Source organism: Talpa occidentalis, unplaced genomic scaffold, assembly GCF_014898055.3.
Source record: "Talpa occidentalis isolate TD23 unplaced genomic scaffold, MPIMG_talOcc4v2.1 talOcc4.8, whole genome shotgun sequence".
NCBI lineage: Eukaryota > Metazoa > Chordata > Mammalia > Eulipotyphla > Talpidae > Talpa > Talpa occidentalis.
Window position 1 is genome coordinate 91,135,083 of NW_023605194.1, and position 27,159 is coordinate 91,162,241.

The window sequence follows — 27,159 nt, forward strand, 5'->3', positions numbered from 1 at the left end:
AGCTGCCCTTTGAATGTTTTCTCTGAGCCAGGAACCAGGTGACATGACTGTCTGCTCAACTGGAGATGAATATTGTACTTTCTTAGCTTCCCTCAGGGATTCCCTTTCCCTTTCTCCATCAGGATGCACTTGTGGATGAAATTCCACAATGCTGAGAGTAGAAGCTGTCTTCCTAAGAGGCATGAAGCATGGGGCACACCTCAGCCAGTGGGAATGGAAATGTAAGAGAATTAGGCAAATAAAGTTCCCTGTCTCCTGTCCTCCACATACTGCCAACCTGGAGAAAATCTGTGTGACCCATCACAGCACACCTACCTGCTGCGCTACAGGGAGTGGCTCTGAAGCCTTATATGCAGAGGTAGTCAGGGCTGCAGGAGCTCATCGGACACCATACCTCCCTGTAGGACAAGCATCTAACTTCATTCCTCTCTGTAGCACAGAGCCCATTCTTCCCTGCAGGACAAGCGCGGCCAACCTCCAGTTTCCCCCGAGTATCTGGGGTTGACAGCACATAGCTGTATTTCACTTGAGAAAATCAGCTGTTCTACTCACCCCAGGTTTTGTCACCTTCCCCACCTAGCCTGCATCTAAAGGAACACCCAGGCCCAGACTCATTGCTCAGTGTGGGGTGACTCTAAAGGCCCATCCAAATCTCAGAGCTTCCTGAGATGGACTAGACCTCTGATGCCCTTCACCTTCTCCAGTCTCTGAGCCACAGAACGAAAATGATATATTTCCATAAAGTAATATGAGAAAAAAAGCACTCTGCTCAAAATTAATTTCTTTCACAAAGACTATATATAGGATGAAAAATCCCCAAACTCATAATTAAAATTTGAGAATTATCCCCTTCTAAATAATAGTGATGAAAATTATTCAGAGTTCAACATTTTTTAGCAGATTTCATGCAATACTTTAACATAATAAAAATTACTAACATGGCCAACTAAGCCATTCAGAAGGGAGCTATTTATTCAGCCATTTGGTTTGACTTTCTTACTTGTTTCAAAATATAATACTAAAAAAATCTTTCTATAATGTTTGTGTTCTTTTTAATGTAGAATAAAGAAACAAAAATCTCTACTCCCCATCTCTAAAAAGACTTCACAGATGCCCTTAAAAATAATCTCCAGATGCTCCTATTCTCATGCTTTACTTCTCTTTTATGTGTCTATTAAGTCAGCAATATATTATAGCTGTCTTTATAACCTATTTCTTCTACTCCCCCTACTATGTGCTAAGGTCTTTAAGGTCAAGATTAAGGTTTATATGTTGACATGTCCCCCCACCAGCCAAAAGAGGTGGTCTAATATCTGGTATTAACTCAGTGGTCTTCTGAACTAGTTCTCAGCCTACTGACACATTCCATCACTTGTTGGGGTTTAACTGGAGGAGGGAGAAGCCACACAAAGTCTCTCTTGGGAACTGGGGTTGCACCAGAAGTTGGTTCTCTGTCTAGGACCTTGGTTTTCAATGTATCCCTGAAACAGCCAAGATAGCTTTACCCCAAACAACTATACCAGAGATTCTGGGGAAGGGACCTTAAAGCTATCTTCTGCCTGTTGAAGTTTGAGAAGCACCAGCCTTTGGTAATAAAAACTATGAACACTGTAATGTATGGCATGGAGAAACACAATTCATTCAGTTAATAATGTTAATCTGCATATCACCATGTTAGCTAAAGCACTATGAAGTACTGCAAAGGAGACAGGAAACAAACATCACCATACTCTCACAGAAATTATGATTTTGCAGAACATTAAAAAAAAGTACATTGTTTTAAAAACATAAATGCCCAAGATTTTCGAGGGAAGTGCTAATAATGTTACATAATTTCTCAAATAAAAGCACAATGACATCATTGGCACCATCTTTAAGAAAAAAATAATGTTAAGAAAGTGTATTTAAACAATTCTCTGGAGTTCTTACTCTTTTGTTTTCAGTTAAGTCATTGATGTGATTCTGTTGTAAAAAGACTTCAAAATAAAAATAGCTGAATAGCATTAGTTTCTGCTGTGGTGTATTATGGCATGAAAGTACTTAAGTTTAATGTATTGAATACACTTTCATTTTATCTATCAATTTTCTGCTCTCAATATATCCATTTTAATTTAACCAAATAAGTAGACAATAAAAGAAAAAAGAGGCTGTCTAAAATAGAAATAAAAATACTAACCACAAATAAAGCCAATTATGTGCTTGCACTTGGTGTGTGACATCCCCTCAAAGAAAATTGAGACTGACAAAACCATAGAAAAGATTATATGGAAATTACTAAGATACTCACAACATTTACATTAGAAATAAAAGCTTCATTTGCAGTTAATTCAATCATTTAAACCATTATTTTATCTGCCTGTCTACCTAGTCCTGCAACGATCTACAAGTGCTGAAGATTTCATTAGGGCAGCCTTTACAAAGGAAAAATGGAGTTGAAAATAAAGTTCTTTAGCAGCACAGAGTCATTAACATTCAAGTACTCAGGTTGCTCCTGAATTTCACTCTCCACTTCAAAACTGGGAGTAGAGACTTGTGAACATGTTGGAAACATTCCGAAAAGCCCTTTCTTATATGGACTTTTAATCTTGAGCCTCCTTCGTTTGTTGTAGTAGAGAACAATTTCTCTTCAAAATGTCTAAGTTATTGTACAGGTTCTCATCATAACGAAAATTACCACTCATCTGCTTATTCAGGCAGGCAGCCCCAAGTGTGTTTCAAATAGCACAGGGAACATCGAAATGTGAAGGCCCCGTTGCCACCTACAAGTAGCGTGCAAATAAAATAGCTGAGAACTAACTGGACTGTAGACAGAGTGAGTCTAGAAGAGCTACACAGGCTGAATTCAGCGAGTCCCCTTCTGATGGGAGGGATGAGAAAAGGCTTAGGAAGGAATCTGGGATCTGAGCGGTAGGATCTGCATTCAAGAGAACTGGGTCTGAGGGGAGTGAAATGACAAAAGGCTGGATGAGGCTCTAATTCTCTTCAGTAGATGTGGGCCATCAACTGCAAAGGGGAGAAATGTGCTTTAGAGCAGAAGAAAGGTTTCTTAACCAAGGGTGAATGGCCTCTCTACAGGAAATGCTAGCAAATTTGTGCTCTATAGACAAGATATTTTGAGAATGAAAAAAGTGAGAAAGCAGATAATGGCTGATGTTATAAAATTACAATGCCATGACTTCACTCTGATCATAAAGAGGGATCAACCAATTGCTCCATTATTTCATTTACCTACTTTGCATGAATTTAAAAAGCAATAAGGCTCCATTCAAAGATCATTCATGAAAATCTATTTTTTTTCTTCTGCCTCTTGAATAAACTGAGTTGAAGAGAGATTTTTGTATCATAGTCTTTGTAAAAATATGCACATATTTCACTATAAAATTGTTTCTTTTTTACTATTCTGAAGAGAGTCTGCAAAAGGAAATAAAATTTAAGTAACATATATGCTGTCCAAATATTGAGTGACATTGAGCTACATACAATAGGCACAATAAAAAAGTATTTACATAGCATACTATCTCAGGAGCTCCAGGTGCTTCGTAGACATTAATTCATCCTCACCACACTGCTCTGAGGTTGGTACAGGGCAGGGTATTATTGACAAGGTTCCTGTTCTTCTTGGTGAAATGCAATGACTTTACAGATGGAGACACAGCATGGGGGCTTTCCTGCATCCAGGTAGATAAAGGCACATCTTATTCTCCTTTGCACAATGATTCAACTGTGGGGGATGAGCACCACACTACTGAATATTTGAGGTCAATTTCAGAGTTGAGGTGGCTACAATTTCCATGTTATAGGAAAAGAATTGCATGATCTTATTTACTTTGTGTTTACTCAAAACACACATATTTTCTCCCATTGAAAGTGGATTAACTTCATTTCAAAGCAAAATCAATAGCTGCTGTTTTTGCATGCCATCCCCTCAACATAGACCAGGGATATCGTGAAACAAATTTTGATGCCATCATAAAGCAATAATGTGCCAGAGGGTGATATCAGTGTAGTTTAAAACAGCATGTCACGTGTAACTTCAGAAGATTACCTAATGAGTCTATTTTTTGATCAATTATTTTAAAATCGATCTTAGAAATCACTTGCATATGAATACTAACCAGAATCTCATTCTATTTATTGTTTGACAGGATAAGAAACAGTACAGAAGAGTAGTAGAAAGGAGAGAGCTAGAAACTGGAGTGAATTTCTTTCTCCATCCTCTACAATGCGACTCCTGAAAGAGGAAAAGGATGGAGTAGAAAGGCAATGAGATGGGAAAAGCTGAAAGCATTGTAAAGGGGTGATGAAAAAATTGTTTTAAATAATGTGATGCATTTGTAGTATGACAGCACTGCACACATTCCCCTCTTTTCAAAAAATTTCTGTTTTCCTTAGGTATATATTTGGGAATTCCCATTCTACAATAATATTTTATTTATTTGTTTTTAAAGATTTATTTATTTATGCACACAAGAGCTGGGGTACAGGCCAGAGATGCAGGGAGTGAGAGGATCCACCAGAGACAGAGAGGGGAACAGAAGAGGCAGACTGACTGAAATACACTGCCGAGGGGAGCAGCAGGCGAGACAGGAGAGGTGTGCTGCGCCATGTTGTTTTCTCCCTGGCCGGCGATTGAATTCGTGCTGCAGAGGCTGCACATTGCTTCATTGTGCGGTGCTTAACCACTTGCGCCACCAGGGAGGACCTACGATAATGTTTTAAATAAGATACATACTAGTAGCTTTTTTTTTTTCCTCAATGATTCTTGCTTTTAAATATAACCATTAAAATATAATGCAGATATTTATCTTGGGTTTACTTAATTCTCATGTTAAGAAGACACTCTAAAATATAATCCCGGTATTTCTATTTCACATGCTTCTTGTACTTCCCAGTCATCATTTACCATGGGACCCTTAACAGGAAGTAAACACAGCAGATCCATATTTTACAAGAATCCTCAGGCAGCATTAGAAGGATAGATTGATGACGAATGAGAGCAGAGAGTTTGGAAAAGAACAGACAGGGCTTGATTGCAAGTGGATTGAAGAAAAGGATTTTTAGCCTGATAATCCATGTTACTGTCTTGGACATTTAAATGGAAAATGGTCCATTTCATGATAGGAAGAAGAAGTTTGGGAAAATAATTATTTTATATGTATACATGCTTAACTTGAGATATCTTTGAACCTCCAAGGGGCAATTTTAGCAGGTTTTTAAATAGACGGATATCAAAATCAGAAGTTCTAGGCTGGAGAATATTCAGATTTATGGATTACTGACTCCAAGTTGTAGCAGAGGTAGCAGAGGCAGAAGAAACTGTCCAGAGTACACAGAATACAAAGACCAGAGAGAAAACATCACATTCCATATTGGGCAAATAAAGACAAGAACATAAAGGCAATGGCAAAGAAACCATAGAAAATGGGAATAGAGACCAGTGTCAAAAAATCCAAGGTACTAGAGAGAAGAAAATAAAGTGACTGAGGGTGTTGTTGCACCTTTGAGAAGGTCAGGTAAGCGGGAACCTACTGACCCATGGAATAGCATTACAAATTATTTCTGAGCAAGAGTTACAGTTTCTCAATAATTTTAATACATCTTCAAGTCTGACTGAAAAATTATGTATATTATTAATCCATCACCTACCTCAATCTGATTTCTGCTATATAAATTTGCTTTTAATCAGCAATACTTAAAAATAGCTTTACTCACAGTACAGCTGGTAGGTGTGGTGGTGTGCATATATCACAAAAGGCAAGATCCTATTTCTGAATTATATACAGTGTTGTCAATCAATGTTATCTTATAACAAAAATGTATAAAGCAAAGGTAAAGGTAACTATAGTGACATTAAAACTCATGTCAAAAGTAGCTTTAAAAAGGTAAACTAGAGCAATAGTAAAATTAATATCTTACAAGGATAAACATGAATGCTTTGAAATATGCCAGTACAATAACAAATGTGCATTAGGATAAAAGTAGGAGTGTAAGTTGAGCTTAGAGATCAAAGTCCCACAAGACACTTCTTACAAGAAATGTGCAAGAAAATGAGAAAAAAAAATCTTTAACGTGAAGGATATGTGTTGTATTTTAAGTTAGCCCTTCTGGCATGGTGTTATCTAAATTCTACCAAATTAGTTGCTCTAATTCTTGTACCTTCATCTAGAAAATGATTCTACAGAAAATGGTTACATGTATAGCTTACATTACAAACTAATTCGGCTCTTGAAAACTAAAGTGATATTTTCTTTATGACTTAGACAACCCCTGACTAACAGGGGCCTGCCATCTAGATACAATTAGGAAAAACCAAACTGTTCTCATTTAGTTGGCCAAGACAGGAACATTATATCCTTTAAATAAGGTGTATGGAAATGCTATCTTTAGGTAATCATATTTATTTTCCTTATTTACACAGTATATCTGTGGTGCTCCACTCATGTCCTTGAAACAGAGAACAGGGGCATGATCATATGAAAAAGTGGCCTCGCTGCTGGAGTTCATAAATTTTGTTCAGCTTTGGATGAGTTCAAAGAATTGCCATGTAAGAAAAGCCTTACAGAGGGAATTTATCTGATTATGGCAGTAATAATTACCCAGCTGTTTATTGCAGATAGAGAAATAATTCATGTAGGCAATAGGCCGTGGTGGCAATGACACTCTGCATTTAGTAAATATGCAAACTGTTCACTTCTAATTAACCAAGCTAGAGGATGCCCTTATTAAATGTATAAACTAAAAGTGCCTTCCTGACAAGTGATGAATTGTTACATTGCACAAACTCTTGCCACAGAATTATTGGAGTGAACTTGGGGCTTAACTTCATTAAGAGATCTTGTGGGATAGTTAAATGAGGATGGACAGCATAACAAGGCTTACCTGACAGCCAGTGATGTGCTGGAGTTTAATGGAACTGCACCTTTTCTTCTGTCCTAGTTAACTGTTCCGATTCACAACAGATAAATCATGAAACTGAAGCTAATTTGTTTGAATAATAAAAATACACAAAATAATAAAATAGCCCATTTATGGCAGCTACCTGACACTTTACCTACCAAGTGAATCTACAAAACAGGCTTTTTTTTTTAGGATTCAAATATATTTCCTATATAAGAAGTGGAAAATATTTCATTTTTCATCAACTTAAAATAATTTGCTTAGTAAACATAAAAAGTATTCTTGACTAACTTTAAAATATCAAATATGCTTGATATTTCAAATACCTTTTAAGAGGTAGATGGATGTGTTGTATCACAGAACATCAATATAGAAATAACTTAATATTGATTCTGAATGAATTATATTTGATTTTAGCCAATAATTATGAAATAGTCAACTGTCTATATTCTATGTTGTGAAAATTGAAGAGGTAATGAGTATAAAGGACTTAGCACAATGTCTGGTATACAATAAGTGCTCAATACATGCTAGCAGTTTATAATGTGCTTGACAATAGCTATCTTTGATTAAAAGATTAATTCCTAGCATACTCAACATACAGTTTCTTCAACATAGGATATTGGGGAAACTAGAGATCCACAAACAAAAGAATGAATTTGGACATTTAAGCACACTTTATACAAACATTAACTGAAAATGGATTGAAGACTTAAATGTGTGATCCTCAACTATTAAACTCTTAGAAGAAAATAAAGAGGAAAAGCTTCAGACATGGAATTTGGCAATATGAATGAAGACAATCAATCATATTCCATTAAATTTTAAACCACAAGTACGGAGAAATCTTCTAAAGCACCAAGTTAGTGTTGTACATGAGAAATAAAGGAACAAGTTTGAAGAGCCTAGTAAGAAACCCAACCAAGAGGAATAAGGACTAGAGGTTCATGGTCACGAGAATGTAAAATTGAAGGAGAGAATTTGCAGCCAAGTAAATTCTCTTTCTTGTTGATCAGAACCTTTGATTAAGTTGAGATGTGAGGGCAAACGTGGGCTGGAAGAAAAAGGGAAAAATAACCCGAGAGGGGCTGACTAAAGTAAGCTGAGCAATGAAAACCAGTCCACAAGCAGCATAAACAGAACCAGATCCCGACTCAGGGACAGGTCAGTCAGTGCTTAGGAGGACAGTGACAAGGGCACCACTGCCCCTGCTCCAGCTAGTGTCTCTTCCCCTCACCAGATAGTTGAGTAAGTGAACAAGAAAACCAACCATCAGTATGTAACGTAAGCTCTAAAAAAAAGGTAAGAGAATTCCGAGACCCACTGAGATATTTCAGTAAGGGATACATTACTCTCAAAATATTTTGATTTCTTACATGCAAAAATAATAACTTGGGAAATGAAATATACCACAAGCAAACACAGTGGAAGAAGGTGAAATTCCTAGAAATTAACAAGAAATAGGTAGAATTCACAAAAATAGGAAGAAGTCACAAATTTTACTAATGGACATTTAAAAAATACCCACACGGGCCTCGCTGGTGGCACAAGGGGTTAAACACAACAGCACTGTGAAGCTGTCCGCAACCTCTACAGCAAGAGTTTGATCCCCGGCCATCCAGAGTGCTACCCATATGGTGCAGCAGACTTCTTCTGGCTCGCCTGCTGCTCCCCTCAGCAGTGTATTTCAGTCGGTCTGCCTGTTCTGTTCCCCACTCTGTCTCTGGTGAAACCTCTCACCCCCTGCACCTCTGACCTGTACCCCAGTTCTTGTATGCATAAATAAATAAATCTTTTGAAAAAATATCCTCACAAATGAAGAGAAAAACTTCACTGGTTGATAGGAAAACTCAAATTATGAAAATGCTATATTTTTCTATACTACTCTACAAATTCAAAACCATTTTAAATTCCCAGTTTGATGTTCTTTTAAATTTGCCAACATAATTCAAAATTTAGTTGGATGAAAATTAAGCAAAAATAGTTACAACTTTTTCTGAGGGAAAAAAGTAATGTACAGTTAGTTAGGTGATGCAATACTCTACAGGATTCCAAAGGTAAATAAGTCAGATGAACGTGATAGTCAAGAGACAGACTGACTACATAGCAGGATTTAGTATGTGACAAGATGGCACTTAGCAGTAAGAGAGAAGTGAATTATTTAATAAATACTGTTGGAATAACTTGTTAGTCATTTAAAAATCTTAAGGAAAATTCCAGATTTAATCCTTATCACAAATAGATTCCAGATGGATTTAATATTAAAAGGTTATAAGGGCCTCGCTGGTGGCGTAGGCAGTTGAGCGCAATGCTGTGAAGCTGTCCACAGCCTCTGCAGTTTCGGTTCGATCCCCACCGGCCTCGGAGCAACCCACATGGCAAGCAGACCTCTCCTGTCTCGCCCGCTGCTCCCCTCAGCAGTGTATTTCGTCAGTCTGCCTGCTCTGTCTCTGCTGAATCCTTTCACCCTCCCGTGCAAGAACCAGGCCTGTACCCTGGTTCTTGTATAAAAATAAATAAATCTTTTAAAAAAATGAATTTGGTAAAACTTCTGAGAATTCATGTGAGCAAAGTTGGGGGGTCAGGGGGGAGATGCCAATACTAGTTTGAGGATTTTTACTCTAGGTTGCTGCTTTGAATTTTAAGGACTGTGCATGCTTCCCGTCTGTAAGGACATGCTGATTTCTCTTCCTGTCTCTATGTCTTTGTTAACTAAAGTACAGTTGGAAATGTACTGCCCGGGTAGCTTAACATATTAAAAGTTTTCCATTCTGAAGTACTGGAAATCTCTAGCATTGTGTGTCCAGATGCAGAATGCTGTCCATCTCTAGATTCTTCAGCTTTGTCACTGGCCTAGCACATTTGTTGGATCTGTAAGCCTTTCAGCCAGAAGAGGACTTGAGGACTACAGTAACCATAATAAGGAGGCGAGGTTAACTCAGTCTTTTGAATTGAGTTTCCTAGAAACTTGATGGATATTCATAAAAATCACTTTTAAAGCCTTTTTACTTTAATCTTGAAAACAAATGCTAATGAGCAGATTACAAAGACAGCAATTAACACAAATATTGATATAAATATTTTAAAATAGCAAGCTGTTAGCTAGCTGTTAGGTCTGGATTGTGACTATCATTATTGGCACCAACACTGAGAGCTGAATAGGAAATTCAACATAAAGAAAGGAACCGTGAACTTTAAGATCTAAAAGAATTTCTCAAAATTCACGTGTATGTTGTGCGCGTGAAATAAAATAACAGCAACAGGCAAAGAACTTAAAGTTGGCTCTTAATATGCCGAGTTAAGTGTATGGAGTATGGACTTCAAATAACCAAGGAAACACCACCCAGTCTGGTCCAGTACGGCAGCACATTCTGGGGATCTTGAATAGTCCCGAGGTTGTTCTCATAACTGGCATATTTCATCAGCACTACACATATTAAAAAGAACTGGCAATGCATTTTAATAGACCTTATTGCCTTTTCCAAGTTAACATTTTACAAGCATGTCAATTAATCTTAGAACTCTTAAATATAATATTAAAACTGGAATAATAGCCACATTAATGGTAAATCCATCAGTCATTTTTCTCCAAATTTCTGAAAGACCAATTCAGTTATTTATGCAGGTCTTATCAACTCTAAGGTAACCAACCTCCTTGAGCTATTCAAACGCAAAGCCACCTTGATACTTCAGGAATATATAACATTTTTCAATAATATCTTTTAGTAGTATAAATATTTTTGAAATTTCATAAGAGTTAGAGCACTTTTAGCTTTTTATGATTTAAAGGTTATAAATACATCATTATAATGCATGTGTAACATATACACAAAATCTTGATTTACATGCATTATTATATCCATCTTGGCCATGGTAAATGAAAATTTTATACCAAATACCGTGAGAAGTACTTATGTCATAGATTATGCCATTTAAACTTTCCTAGCACCCTTATGGAATTCAAAGTGCTCTGAGTTTTGTGGTAAATACATATATAGATTTTGTGTCTTTAAAATATATTTGTTACCATATTAAGTAAATAGTCCAGGATTGAGAGGGAAATTGGAAACCTGGTTTGTCATCAAATGCAGAAATCTTTTCTCCACAAGTCCTTAATTTTAGATGAATCCTTCTATCAGTGTTTTCTACCTCCCAAGGCCGATAATTATTGAATAGCTCCAACTACTGGAAATATATTTTTCATGTTGAACTTAAGTCTAGCCATTTGTCTTAATTTTTTCACTTTTTAGATGTGTTGCACAAGCTGGTTGTTTGAAATTTGATGCAAATATCATGTCTTCCTTTAGACTTCTACTTTCTTGTCTCAGCCAATTCATTATGATTCCTGAACCCCTTAAATTCATTATGATTTCTGAACCTCTGATTGTTTTCTGCTGCATGCAGACCTTTTTTTGTCAATCAATAGTAGCATTTGGAATTTAACTATGTGCCATATATTGTTCAACTGAGGCACTTCTATCTCCTGATGTCTTCTGATCATTTAAGCTATTGTGTGTACATGGAAAGAGCATAATATACTGGAAATAACACAATTCTTGAGGTCATAAAATCTAGATAAGTTATGCCATGATTTAGCAAATTTAATCTTGGGCTACACACCTACAACAGTTGCCCAGTTTAGTTTGTTTCTTGAACACAGATATGCAGAGAATGGTAGCATCCAGTTTTTGATCTCTGAAGTGAGAGAGCAAGGTATGCTCTCTAGAGATACTGAGAGAAAAGTCATAGGACTCAGAGCATAGTTCTTTTGGGTTTGAAGCATAAGGCCTTTCTCACACCTTTCACCCAAATGTAACTAGAGCATCTATGTCTTCAATAGGCCATCAGAAATTTCTTCTTTAAGAAACTAAATAGCCTAAAAGAAATTCTAAAAGAATTTCTCATAGTTCATGTACATGTTGTGCACATTAAATAAAAGCAACAGGCTAAGAACTGAAAAGGGGTCAGCTACTTGTCCAATAACTTTAAAAGCAAATGAAGCCTACTAGTCCATAAAATCCACCTGTGTGTGTAGACATTTGAATTGATACATCATTTTTTCATGCTCACAGATAAGCAAAACACCTAAGGACCACAAGTCACGTGAGGCAAGACTCCAACATAGAAGAGAAGAGGAAGATAACCAGTTAAGGGAAGAAAGACACCCCAGAGGAAACTAATAACAGAGACTGAGTCAAAATTACTCTCTGAACTCAAATTATTAACTGTGTTGATCATTTCCCACTTACCACGCCCTCAATCCATTCTATACCCATCTGTGCTCTGCACCTGACTAAAAATGCTGAGGCCTACATGTGAGACCATTGGCGGTTTCCAGATGGGTCCATTTTCACAGAAGATGAGAATGCAGGAGGAAGAAGCTGGAGGTATTTCTTCTTCATTTATTTTTCCTTTGGTGCCATATACCTCTGGCAGTAGCCACATTCTTCTACAACTAGAGGTCCTAGCCAAGGATGGTTGGTTGTAAACTTCTTGGTTCTCACTGTAACCATTAATGTCATTTCTTCCTAGAAATTGTCTATAACTTGTTGTGGTAGCAACATCCTATATTTGCTAGTCACTGGATGCAAATTTCTGCCTTGCTGATCTTTTAGCCCTGATCATACTCCTAAATCATCCTTTTATTCATTTCTCTTTTTTTTGCCACCTACAAAATGGGTTTATTGGGAAACAACAATAAAAGGCAATTTGGAAAGTTCAGTCTGGTGGCCAAATAGGCCGTACTCCCCTTATTCAGGCCTCATTACTTGAGTCTCCTGAGGTGTGTTCTGCTGCCTACCAACACCATAACTGCTCCAATATTTTGCGAATAATATTAAATGTTTCACAAATAAAATGAGAGAAGAATGCTATGAAAGAGGAAATGGTGAAAATGCTAGAAATAGTTCATAAATGTTAAAATTATTGCTTAAATAAAAAATTGTAGTATTAGATTAGGAAATAAATCTCCCAACAAAACAGAATGGAAGGACAAAGGCTCAGGGTGAAGGAGGAGGCAGAAAAACTTCAGAGACACAGCATGTTACTGCTGGAAGTCTAACATTCAACAAATCAGAAACATATGAAAAGAGAATATAAGAAAACAGAAATGAAGAAATTATCACTGAAATAATATAAGACTATATCACAGAAATAAAAGGTCTCCGATTGCTCATAGAAATGGATGAAAAATGCCCATAAATGTCAAAATTCTGAAGCTTGTCTGCCTTTGGTATATCTACTACTCCCTATTTAGTTCACAAGCCTTTCCTTAAAAAAAAAGTCATATCTAAAAAAACAAAAGAATGTCAAAACTTCAGGAAGGGAAAAAAAAAACTAAGACATGCTATAATGACTTTAACAGGGTAGTACTGAATCCATAAAAATGTTCTTATGAAGACTACACCTCCCTCAGTTCACTTCCATTCAGGGTCTGAAAATGGTAGAGTATTAAGACAGGATCAGTCTAGCAAAATTGCTGCCACCTCCAAAGGGTAACTTTGGCTTGAGAGCCACCCATCAGCCTTGCCTAAAAATATACTGCAATCCCAGTCTCCTCCCAATCTTCCTTCCTTCTTCCTTTTATTCTTCATAAGTTGGACTTGTATTGTGGAATGAAGGCTTTCCCCCACCTTCTTCCAATTCTTCTTGTCAATAAACTTTTTCAGATTCAATTCCATCTTACCATCAGTTTCTTGGTAGACTTCAACTATCACACATTGAAAAAGGTAAAAAAAAAAAAAAAAAGATCACTTTTTTTTAATTTAAATTTTATTTTTATATTCCCCATATAATTACAACCTCCTTATTTTGACCCAATCTCTCCTTTCCCCTCCTTGATATTTTCTTTCTTATAGTTATTCTTTTTCCTGGTCCCTTATTTAAGTTTTCTAGATTCCTGCTATGAGTGAGACCATCTGGTATTTTTCTTTTTCTTTCTGGCTTATTTCTCTGAGCATGATCCCTTCCAGCTCCATCCATGTTGCTGTAAATTGCATGTGTTTATTTTTTTTGAATGCTGAGTAATATTCCATGGTGTATATGTACCACATCTTTTTGATCCAGTCATCTATTTTTGGGCATTTGGGTTGTTTCCAAAGCTTAGCTATTGTAAATAGTGCTGCTATAAACATAGGCGTATAGGAGCTCTTTGGAATTGATGTTTCTGTGTCCTTTGGGTAAATACCTAGGAGTGGAATTGCTGGATCATATGGAAGCTATGTTTAGTAGGTCCAGAAATCTCCACACAGCTCTCCATAGTGGTTGGACCAGTTTGCACTCCCACCAACAGTGCAGGAGAGTTCCTTTTTCTCCACACCCTCGCCAACATTTGTTTTTGCTAGTTTTTTTTTTAATATGTGCCATTCTCACTGGTGTGAGATGGTATCTCATGGTAGTTTTGATTTGCATTTCCCTGATTACAAGTGATGTTGAACATTTTTTCATATGCCTGTTGGCCATTTGCATTTCCTCTTCAGAGAAGTTTCTTTTTAGCTCTTCTGCCCATTTTTTGACTGGATTATTTTCTTTGTTTTTGTTGAGTCTCATCATCTCTTTGTAGATTTTTGTGATCAGTCCTTTATCATTAGTGTTGTGTGCAAAAATGTTCTCCCAGTCGGTGGGGTTTCTCTTTGTTTTTGTTATTGTCTCTTTTGCTGTGCAGAAGCTCTTTAATTTGATGTAGTCCCAGCTGTTTATCTTTGCCTTCACTATCACTGCTTTGGGTGATGTGTCTGTAAAGATGTCTTTGATGTGCATATCATGTAATGTTTTGCCTATATTTCCTTCTATGTATTTTATGGTTTCAGGTCTTATGTCTAGTTCTTTAATCCATTTTGAGTTGGTTTTTGTGCATGGTGTTAGGTAGTAGTCAAGCTTCATTCTTTTGCATGTAGCGGCCCAGTTTTCCCAGCACCATTTATTGAACAAACTTTCTTTGCTCCAATGCATATTCTTTGCTCCTTTGTCAAAGATTAGTTGACCATAAATTTGTGGGTTTATTTCTGGATTTTGTATTTGATTCCGTTGGTCTGTGTGTCTGTTCTTGTTCCAATACCATGCAGTTTTGATGATTATGTCTTTGTAGTATAGTTTGAAGTCTGGGAGTGTGATGCCTCCATTCCCTTCTTTTTTTTCCAGGAGAGCTTTGGCTATTCGGGGTTTTTGGTGATTCCATATGAATTTCATCAATAATTGTTCTAAAAATAGATCACTTTCTAAGGCAGGTGAAACACCACAGTGAGAAGTCAGCATTTGAATGTCAGAAAACAGTGGAGCAGTGCCTTAAAAATTCAAGGGGAATATGATTTATAAGCTAGAATGCTATACCTTGCCAAACTACCAATCAAGTTTGAGGGTAGAATAAGACATTTAAAACCAGCAAAGACCCCAATATTGCCTTCCATATACATTAAAATAGTGTGATAGCAGCCGTTCCAGAAAAACAAGGAAATAAATCACAAACAGGTTAACACACATTCATAAAATAGTGGGTCCATCCCAGAGAAAGAAAGTTATGAAATGTTTTCTTAAGAAGAAAACTGCATCATAGTTAGAGAAAATGTTGTCTGTTTAAGAGTAGGAGAATGGAGAGGCCAAGGAGGGCTGGCTCCAGAGCATCAGGAGACAGATGGATCAATAATATGTAGTTTGCCAATAGAACTGAATATTAATTGGAAAGAAAAAGAATCAGTAGGGTACTAATATATGCTACAACATGTGTGAATCTGGTTAAGCAAAAAGCATCTGACAAAACAGACCACACACTGCAAGATTCCACTTACATGGAAAGTCCAGTATAGAAAAAATCCACAGCAGGTTAGTGGTTGAGCAGGGAAGGGAGAATGAAGAGGGACTGCTGAAGGATATATGATTATTTTTTAGGATAACGAAAATGTTTTAAAATAATCCTTTTGATGGATGCACAACTTTGTGAATACACGAAAATAGTACAATTCGAATGGATGAATTGTAGGGTATGCAAATTATATATAAATAAAGCTACTGTAATAAAAACAAAACAAGTATATCCTTTAAAAAACTTTCATGATGCATGAAAAAGAAATAAAGAAGAATATCCATAATAATCCATCTAGCCAAACTGTGCTGTCCAAAGTCAAAATGCTGAAAAACTAATTCTCTTTGATGAATGACAAATTTATATTCAAGTCAGAGCTATTGTTATGAGATATTAACAACCAACAACTGAACTGAAGCCTTAAGATTGGGGGAATATATTACTTTTAACTTGAATTTCTGTCAAAAAAAAGTCAGTTTTCTGCATTCCAGGCTAATAATGTTTTATTAATGCTACCAATCTGTGACTCTGGAGCTAATTTTTTATTTCATTATATAATTTTCTTATTCGTAACCTGGGGCAGATTTTGCATATCAGGCTAGATGTTACATAGGAAGATGTCTACCAAGAGCAAACTCAGCCCTAAATTAATCAATTCCATTTTTCTTTGTAAAAGGTTCACTCTTGGTTATGAAAAGATACTCTTGCATATGTACACATATTTTATTTTTACCATACACTGTAAAATAAATCCTATCAATAAAAGAGCACATCAACTAATGTTAAGCCCAATGTTATCTGGTATCCTATATAATTCAATAGAATTATTGAATTATTATCCTATATAATTCAATAGAATATGTGAAACATATTCTAATATAAAATTGGTTTTACCAATTTTTTTCTATGATTTTGCCCTGCCCCCAAAACAGAGGCATACTCTACATGTCTCACATTGTTGTTGAAATCCAGAAAGTATATATTTTAATACTTGCTGGCATAAGTAACTATCAAAATGCTTCAAGACAAAACTAAAGTTTGAATTATAGTATTAAAGTTTGAAATACTTTAATAATAGGACAATTTAATAAACTATTGTCCTATGAAAATAAAGTATCTCTTGTCCTAGGCACAGAGCTAAAAATCAAAGCACGTATTGAACAAGGGGTATATGTAAGACTGAGTATGGAAGGTCTTCCTGAATATACCCTCCAGCCATCTCCCCTCTGGTATTGAAACCCCCTGTATCACCTCCTCCCTAGGAAAGTGGGATGGATCCAGTTTATTGCTGTAAAATAATGGAATATAGGTAAATTGATGCCAGATCTCTTCTGTTTCTGGTACTTTTCTCCCCACTTCTCTGGAAGTTTCATGAAGTCTACCTGGGTTAGTCACATTCACCACTGTATCCTCAACAACTTGCATAATGACTGGCCCACAGTGGCTGTTAAGTAAATACTTAATCAAACACATTTAAAGATTAAAAAAAAAAAAAGGTTCACATAAACAAACAAATCCTAATATTTATGAAAGGAATCATAAAATGTAGGAACATAAAGCAAGGTGAGAGACATTGCAACAGTTAAGATGATGAAGGCAAACATTTGGTTGCTCAATTAAAATGCAAAAACATAGCTAGAATGGAAAAAGAAATCTATTTATCTACCTTTAGAGAACATCTAAAACAAAATTATACATACATAAGGTGAAAATCTCAATAAATTCCCTGAAGTAATAATTGTACCAAACATAACACAGAAAACCTAGAAATAAATTTGTTTAATGTTCAAATTACTACAAGAAAAAACTAAGTACTGGAGATTGAAAAATGAATTCCAAAGAGGGAATAAGAGAGGCAAATAGATGGCCTAGATGCAGATGCTACCTTTTTGTGGGTGCAAAACCATAAAAACTGACCATAGAGCAGCCCATTGTAATATGTTCCATGGTATTTTGCTCTTTGAGAGGAAAGTTCTTGCTACTGAACATCTTTCTTAAAATACATATGAACTTCATCATACTGAAGGCTTCATCTATGGGATCCTTTCACAGACAAAAATGAGATGTTTCCTGAAATTCAACTATTTTGCATAAGACCAAGATATTGTAACATAAATTATTATTATACATCACAAATTATACATAAATTAATATATAAATTATAACCATTATACACATAAACAATATGATTTATAGTGAAGAGTATAAGACATTCAAAAATAGACAAAATGTCAAAGTAAACAGATACAGATACAGTAAACTGTATCTACACACCTTAGCAATAAATTTCTGCCTAAAGTATCACTGAGTTTTATTTTTAATTTATTTAATTTCTCTTTTAAAAAAAAAACTTGTTTATTTTTTCACAATATAGGATTTCTCCGCTCAGGTGCAGTCCCCATAGTTTTCCCACCACTAAAGTGCCCACAGTCACCCACCATCAGCTCTCTCCCCACCGCCACCCCTCATGCCCTCTCACCCTCCCCCTTCTCTAGTTCTCTACTCTCCACCCCCTCCCCGGAGAGTCTCAGATCTACAGTCTGCTTTCAAGGGTCAGTCTTACAGTTTGTCACCCTCTGATCCTTGTTTAGTTTCACTGAGTTTGAGAAGGCACTCTCCAGTATGGTAATGATAAACATCTATTGAGCATTCTTTCTAAAATCTTTACCAGGAGACTGTGATTATATTACTCACCTAATTGCATCATTGGTCTCTGAAACAGCTCTCAGGTACTCTTTCAAATAGTAATAATTAAAGCAGTATTTCCGAATCCTATAACCTCGCCAATGTCTCTGAATCTATGGAAGCAAATTCAAAGATAAAATACACAGTAAATATTTTTAGTGAAAACATGAATAGTTCTTCAAAATCAAGGTAATGATGGATGATAACATATCAAATAAAGTCTTACACTTTCCACTAACATCACAGTACATAGTTGCCAATATAGGTTGTACTCATTTATTATAAACTATTATAAAGATAAAAATTACTTATAGGCTATTATAAATTATGTTAAAATAATGATAATTGTTTCCAAAAAACAAACAAACAATTATAATTCTTTCACAAATACTAGATTTGACTACACTCTTGTAGGTGCAGTTAATTTGACAAATTAACAATTGAAAGATTAAACATTTGCCTTACCAATTCCCCCCACTTCCACTTCCTTCCTAACCATATGGATTTTTTATTTTTCGTAACCTTGAAGATTGTGTTTAGTGTCACTGAAATAACATTTTTAAGTAGACTTTTTCAATTCATCCGTATTCAAAATCTTTAAACATCATGTTGACTTATATCTGAAACATAACATTTTAATATTTCCTCAATAAAAACAATAATAGCTAACATTTTCAGAGTTCTTACTTTGTTAAAGGCACTATCCTCCAGGATTTTGCTTGTATCATGCATTTAGACTTTTTTTTTAAAGATTTATTTATTTATGTATACAAGAGCTGGGGTGTAGGCCAGAGATGTGAGGGGGTGCAGGGTGAGAGGGTTCACCAGAGACTTAGCAGGGAGCAGAAAAGGCATATGTATTGAAATATACTGCTGAGGGGAGCAGTGGGTGAGACAGGAGATGTCTGCTGCGCCATGTGGGTCACCTCCCTGGCCAGCCAGGGAATCGAACTCTTCACCCTTCACCCCCACACCAATACCACTATAGTTTTCACAGAGTTTAGAGTTATTTTTGTTGTGAAGAGGTGGGGTAAGGTGATAAGGGTATTAGCACTGGGCCATTGATGGAGGGGTGTGAATCATGTACATGTGTTGAGGTGTGAACTGGCACTACTATAAGTATGTAGCTTTGTAAATGAATGACAAATCAATAAAATTGGATTAAAAAAAGATTTTGAGGAGTGTTCTAGTTACCCTCCTAGTAAAAGAATGACCAAAATAATTGAAGAGATGTGAAATGGCTTAAAAGAATAATTACATCAGAGGTAACAAGTCTAGCAAGTAAAACTAAGCACAATAAATAGCAAATTAATGGAACAAAGCCATAGAATATGTCTTCAAATTTATTTTTCAAATGATCTTATTTTAGAGATTCTTCAAATTAAAAATAAATTAATTTTTCTAAATGTATAGACTCTATTTAGAAGCTATCTCCTTTTAATTTGACCAATATCATATTATTGCTGACAAAGAAAGAGGAGGAATTGATACAAACCACTTTCGTAATGAAAAAAATAATCAATTGAAATATGTATACATAAATAAATCATGCATATGAATGAATATTTCCTGGCTTATCTAATTTAATCATTACAGCACCATTCTGAGGTAGGGATTAATATTAGCCTCACTGGACAGAGAAGACATTGATAGGAAGATTAAATAATTGCCTAAGGTCATATTGTTGGTTGAATGGCTTCAAATAGTTCAACATCATACTTTTATTGCAAGTACAATAATAATTGTCTTAAAGCAGAGAACACTTGTAAACAAAAGTACTGACAGAAATCCCATCATACCAGAGATAAAAGTGACTCAGGGAAACACGGGGGAAATACTAGGATATCAGATAGTGTTAAAGAAGGTACTACCTATTACACAGAAACATTATTAAATAAAGCAAGATTAAATCTGCCCGAAAACATAAAAAAATGATGTTGTACTGAAGGAGAAAGAGGAGAGAGGTAACTATCAGTAGGTACTGCCAGAATAGAGGGCATGCCCATTTTGAGTACAGAAGTTAGAAAGGATAAAAACTGAAATTGGGGGGCCTCCCTGGTGGCACAGCAGGTTGAGCGCAGCTCTGTGAAGCTGTCCACAGCCTCTGTGGCACACGAGTTTGATTCCTGCCCGGCAGGGGAGATTCCCACATGGCACGACAGACCTCTCCTGTCTCGCCCGCTGCTCCCCTCCGCAGTGTGTTTCGGTCCTTCTGCCTGTTTTGCTTCCTGCTCTGTCTCTGGTGGATTCTCTCACCCTCCCGCCTTTGGCCTGTATCCCAGTGTTTGTATAAAATAAATAAATCTTTAAAAAAAACAAAACTGAAATTGGCTGGAAAATCTGTGCTAATAGGAAGAGAGTAAAAGAAGGCAAAGGTATGGTCCCTTCTTATGCCAAACTGAGAAACAACTAGAAACAGCAGCACACAACTCAGGGCTCAGGGAATCTGTGTTGATGTTCTCAGGGAATCTCCTAATACACTAGCACCCTAGACATCCTCCTCAAAGACAAGCTTACATTCCTTTCCAACATAAATCCTTCTGTTCACAATTGGGCATGTAAAGGAATAATAAATAAGTGATGGTCAAGGTAATAAATTAAGGTAACAAATTTAAGCTTACACCTTTTAAAGAATGATTAATCTTGTTTTCTGAGTTTAAAAATAATAATAATAAAAAAAAAAACTAGAAGAAACCTGGCATTGGGATGGGTGAAGGCAATTATCCAGTGAAGAACCTAAACGTTATTGAGCTCCATGAATATACCAAGCTTATGCTTTTATTCTTAAAATAACTTTGTGAATAGGGCATGATCTCCATGTTAAAAATGAAGTAACTAAAGTTTACTAACTTGATAAAGGTCATATAACCAGTAAAAGAGTAAATGGCAGAGTAGTATGCAAACCTGATTCTTCTGAGCCACAGCTCTTTCCACTAAGTCATCTCATGAATATATTGTATAAAGAGAAAGAGTGTGTGGAGTGCTCTATACTTTAAAAGATAATATTTTCTTACATTATCAGGATCCCTGTTTAATAACTAATTAATATAAGATACAATAGCTGAGATCTGCTCAACTTCCTGTTATAAGAACAAATGACATCTTAAATTTTGCCTAAACTTCCTGTTGATATCCCAGAACTAGTGATGAAACTTTCACATAGGGGGGAAAAAAAAGTGTTTTTAAGAGGCTAGTTGGCTTTTGATAATAATAGCATTTCTTTTGAATTTCAAGGTGAATGGGTTATAACACCCCCCCCCAAAAAAAAGACTAGTATTCATGTCCTTCAAAGTAATTAGCAACTTTCAGAAGAGACTGGTATAAAACAATTATTGTCATTGATCAGCTTTGAATAGATAATTTTAAACAAAGTCATTGTGTGCTCAGCAGATTACAGCTTGTTAACGGGCAAGTTCTAAATGACCTCTTAAGCTAGTCAAATCAATGATGCATATTCCTCATTAAGTAACATCAAAATGTAAGTGGTCTTATAAATAATGCTTATTTTAAGCACTAAAACAAATGGCAAAACCTTGATATATCAAAAGCCATCTGCTCATAGAAAAGATTTTCCTTCCATTGAGTTTACTTTATTCCTCAAAATTCATAGTAATCTAACTGCTATCAAAAGAGAGGGAAAAATTACCCTCACCTAAAATTAAGATGAAGACCTGCAAAACAAATTCATTAAAATAACTACCTAGTGTCAGTGCTCCCAATGTATATGCCAGCATAGAAATAAAATTAAGTCACCTATAACTATACTTTCATGTAGTAGAATGTTCAACATTCCAGAAGACTATACAATGAGCACAGAACAGTGAATTTACTACATTTTCAAAGACAGGGTGTTTAAAAATAGCAATATCCATGTTTTCAGTATAGGTATAAATAAACTACAATGTCAAACACACCTACACACACCTATGAATGAATGAATGAACGAATGAAAATCTTAACTAGATAGTTTTAGCTAGCAGAAATTCTGGATAATTGTTCCATATGCAGTTTCTTTTCTTTAATATTCTGTTTCCCCACTGTACCCTGACTTTATATTTCCTTTCTCTAAAAATTTATGTAATCATTTCATAATGATATTGGTACTAGGAGAAGCAGGAGGGAGAACTATTCTTTCGTATAGTGATGGAACATTTATCTATCATCAAGCAAAAGCTCAGGTTGCCTAGATGTTTCCTTCTCGTATTTCTCAGAATGACATTTTGGGATTTTTCCCCATGAATAAGACAAAATCTTACCCATTTTATATTCCTAGAACCTAATATAAGATCTATGAGAGAACTGAATTTATTTACCTGAATTAATTTACCTATTTATCTCTACCTAATCTTGGAGACATTATTTTAAACATAAATTCTTCATAATATTATAAAAACAAAAATTGGATTATAAATAGTTTAAGAGATTGATATGAATCTTTATATATCTGACACATCTTCAACCATTTTTAAAATTAAAGCTACCATACAATCTTTTCTCACATATTTTATACACAAGTGGGAAACAAAAGAAGATAGTTAATTGATATTTCAAGTTAGATTAATTTCTATAAATTAAAAGTTTTATTACATATCCAGAGTTCTAAGAGAAAAGAGCCAATACATTTATTTATGGTATTTTGCAAAGTAGTTATTTTAAGTGATGGCTAATTAAATGCTCTTCTTGTTAACATAGTTTATGTTCCTTGAAGTGAGCATTTTTATCTGAATTCAAATGTTTTGGGGCACTAGTTTCATGATAAATCATTTAATTGCAATAATAAAGGACCCACTGAGACTCTCCAGGTCTCAGCAGAAGATTACTAAGTGAGAATATGTGATTGATGGATGATGTACAAGATTTCCGGAGTAAGAGGAATTCTACCTATAACAACCAATGACATATGTGGTTTTCTAGAACTCTGTAAACTTTAGATTATTATCACTTTTCACTCTTTGTAGATCTTTGAAAACAGGAGGAAAAAGTCTGATGGAACATATTTTTAGAGATCTCTAAATTATTACATACTTCTTGAAATTTGCATTCATCAGATATTGCTCTAGTCATTCTAAGACATGAGCAGTTGGGGTCTCAGTATAGATGAGACGACCCAGAGGAGGCTTTTCAAAGACACTGCCAGGAATTAGCAATCCCCAGAACATTTACCTTTGCTAACTTCTAGTCTGTGCTAGATAATATCCCTGTTAAGCTCAGTTTATTGAAGACGAATATATTCTAAGAGTTAAGAGAGAAAGAGAGGAGTTCTTCTTTTCCATTAGTATTTTCAGGCCTGGTGGAAGCACACAACCACCAAACAGACTTTTAGATCACCGAAATCTTTGTGATCTGCACCTTAGACTCCAAACAGGAAAGAAATGAGATTCTCTTTTTCTTATCCAGTCCCATGTGCTACACAAACAATCCATTTAAAATTGTGGCAGGGAAGGGTGCTGCATCTAGAGTTATGATGGACGACAGATCCTGACGTTGGCAATAAGAGTATGAAAGGTCCCAGCCTGAACATTCTTTTATAAGGAGAGGCATTTCATCCTGTCATCCTGGCCTCCCTCCAAGGGAAAATGAGTGGCATTGAACTGAGGACACTCAACTTAGTCTCCTACTAATTAACATAAACAAAATTTAGTCTACCTTGAGTGAAATACACATTAATAAGGATGGTAACGAATTGCTAGGCCACAGGGTCAAATTTCCATGAAAACAGAGTATGAGATTTTTCCTGAGAGTTCTGTTTAAGGTTTTACAGTTGTTCTCGTGCAAATCCTTGAGAGAAAAAAATGGAACACCTGAAATAAAGGTAAGATTGCAAGTGACCAGAAATAACACAAATGTGGAACCAGCCCTCCTGGACTCATGTCCTAATAGAGTCATTTACCTGCTGTATGACCTTGGGCAAGGTACAATTCTGCAATTCTAATTCCTCAACTTTCAAACTAGAATCCTAAGGACACCTTTCTCAGAGAGCTGGTTGTGAGGATTAGAGTGAAGGGTCATTTAAAGCACTTAGAATGGTGCTTGGAGAATAATAACTTCTATGCAATTGCTAACAACTACTATATTATCACTGGTATTATTATTATTATTATCATCATCATTATTATTACTACTATTTGCCAGTGGTTCTGGCTTACTTAAATTTGGAAACATGTGGTTAGAAATTTTTTTCCTTCCTGGCCTCAAAGACACACCTCTCACTGGCAGGTTGGTTTGACTAAGGTGTGATAATGCATCTAGCTTATCCATTCCCCCTCAGGTAATATATCTGAGAATGGGGAGCTATTTATTGAGGCAATAGGTGCCAAATAACAAGGATGAGACTGCATGTATGTTACCCTGGCATTGGGTTACTTTCTCTCTGTCAATGGAAGAACTAAGTATAAGATATATGCCACTCCATGTAAGACACTTCATCCTGATTGGTCAGCCAGGAAACAAAGCCATGAGCAAAAGTAAATACTAAATGCTTAGAAGGTATTAGGGGAAAGGAACAAGTAATAGATCTTAGGATGGATGAGATAATTCTACTATCATTGCATTATACCATAATTGCCCTTTTTTGCTACCTGCAGATATTTTTTTTAAAGCAATGATTTTTTTAAAGATTTATTTTTTTATTTATACAAAAACCGGGGCACAGGCCAGATGTGCGAGAGGGTGAGAGGATTCACCAGAGACAGAGTGGGGAACAGAACAGGCAGACAGACCGAAGGCACTGCTGAGGGGAGCAGTGGGAGAGTCAGGAGAGGTATGCCGTGCCATGTGGGTATCCCCCTAGCTGGCCAGGAATCAAACCCGCGTTGCAGAGGCTGCAGACAGCTTCACAGCCCTGCACTCAACCTCCTGCGCCACCAGGGGAGACCCACCTGCAGATATTTTTAATGGCCTTTCCACACATGATGTAATTTTGCTTTCATCTTTAGAGCATTGTCAGGATGCTAACTCCCCAAGTCCAGGGTTAGTGGGTCTGATTCAATACCCAAGTGCTTAAATAGTTGTCACTCACATTCTCAAAAATGGAGGGCTAGTTCTATGCCAAACTATAAAAAAATATGAGGCTGTCCATACATTCACATGGGACAGAGAGAGAAATGAGTTGAATAAGAGATTCAGTTCATGACATTTATATAATATACTGAGAGTTATTCAAAGAGAGAGGGCTGAAAATCAAAGCTGGGGGCCAAAATTAAATGGGGTCCACCATGAGTAGCCAAGATGCTGAAGGAAAAGCAGAATCCAAACCTGGAGTAAAGTTAGATTGAAGACCACAAAGGCATTAAAGTGTCACACAGAGAAACAGGAGGAATAGGGCCCTAGGAACTAAAATAAAAATTTACTGAGCAGTTTATCGCTGTATTAATTGACTGTCCCTGGCCGAGCTGCAAAGCAGTAACAGGGGTTTTATAAAGGCATATTGTGGGACTGACAAAAGCTTCTATCACAGCGAACCTCCTTCCAACCTGGATGTGTTATGATACACTGGCAAGGACTTAACCCTTATGAGACCTGCCACTCACATGTCCACGCACATATGAGCTGGACTTAACCCTTATGAGACCTGCCACTCACATGTCCACGCACATGTGAGCTGGACTAAACCAACAGAACCTGACCAGCTACCCACAGCACATAGTCCAAAAAGCCTTCAAAATTCCCCACTGAAGGTTTAAATCATTCCTAACAAGGGCGCTGAGGGTCTTAGAGAAAAGGCTTTAAAAACAAATGACTTTTTATAATTCCATGTTTAGAAAAGAAATGGCAACATTCAAGGATTTATTTAGGGCCATTTTCTTGACCTCCTCTTAAAAGACAGGAACTGAAGATACAAAGATGACGCAGATAAGATCCAGGCTCCAGGGGACTTACAGGGTATTGGGGATGGATAGAGGCAGGTAAATTAGCAAGGATTATTAAATGTTACAGGTCCTCTCCAGAAAGTATGTCAATGGTAAAAATAGGGACATAAAAAAGTGAGTGATCAATTCTATATGGGTAGGGGGATCATAAAGTCTTGAGATAAAAGGTGACCCTTTAGAAAATACATGCAGCAAATCAGCATATGAATGCCTACTATATTTTTTAAAATTACAGACATGTAATTTATTCTTTGTTATAAAAAAATGACATCTATTTAGGAATGGATGGGCTAAAAATAATTTTTTTTAACTCTTCTCATTTTAGAAATGCTCTGCTAGCCTCTTTGGCAACTGAATATCATTTACTTGTCATGCTAAGAATCAACAGTCAAATCTATAACTTGCAATAGAATCAGTACATGAGACCAAATAAGATAAAGGTTTTCTCTTATGCATTCTATGTGACCCTATTCATGAATTGGGTACACAGTTATCGGTCTGAATAGTATATATCACTTAGGTTTTTGATAGTTACCAGTCACTCTTAGAGACTTCCTCCTGGACACTCAGAGCTAGTCATAATTCAATCACTTATAGGGTATTATTTTGAAGAAGCTTACTTGGTAGGCAATGAACTGAAAAATCAGACTTGTAGATAAGAGAAGTAAAAACTTCAGCAGCTGGTATCCAGTATGGGTTATAATTGCCAGGTGCAGACAACATACATGTATAAGGATTCTGCCTGGGTCTCTTCAGACACCCACTGCTGTAGAGAACCAAATTTCAAAGCACCATTTTGCAAAAATCTACTAGCAAATAAATCAGTCAAAGTCCACTTACAAATATATTCTGTTCTGGTCACTGTGATGAACCACTGTTAAAATTTCATCTTTGTTAGGCAATTACTTTGGC

General features: G+C 36.1%; 1 protein-coding gene across 1 annotated transcript in view; it reads right to left on the reverse strand.

Annotated features, from left to right (window-relative positions):
• The window catches only part of SPATA17 (spermatogenesis associated 17), a 135,099-nt gene that overhangs the window by 79,655 nt on the left and 28,285 nt on the right, over positions 1-27,159 (reverse strand). The window contains exon 5 of the mRNA XM_037497738.2: positions 18,389-18,492. Coding sequence (XP_037353635.1) covers positions 18,389-18,492 — 104 coding nt within the window. The remainder of the gene's footprint in view (positions 1-18,388; positions 18,493-27,159) is intronic.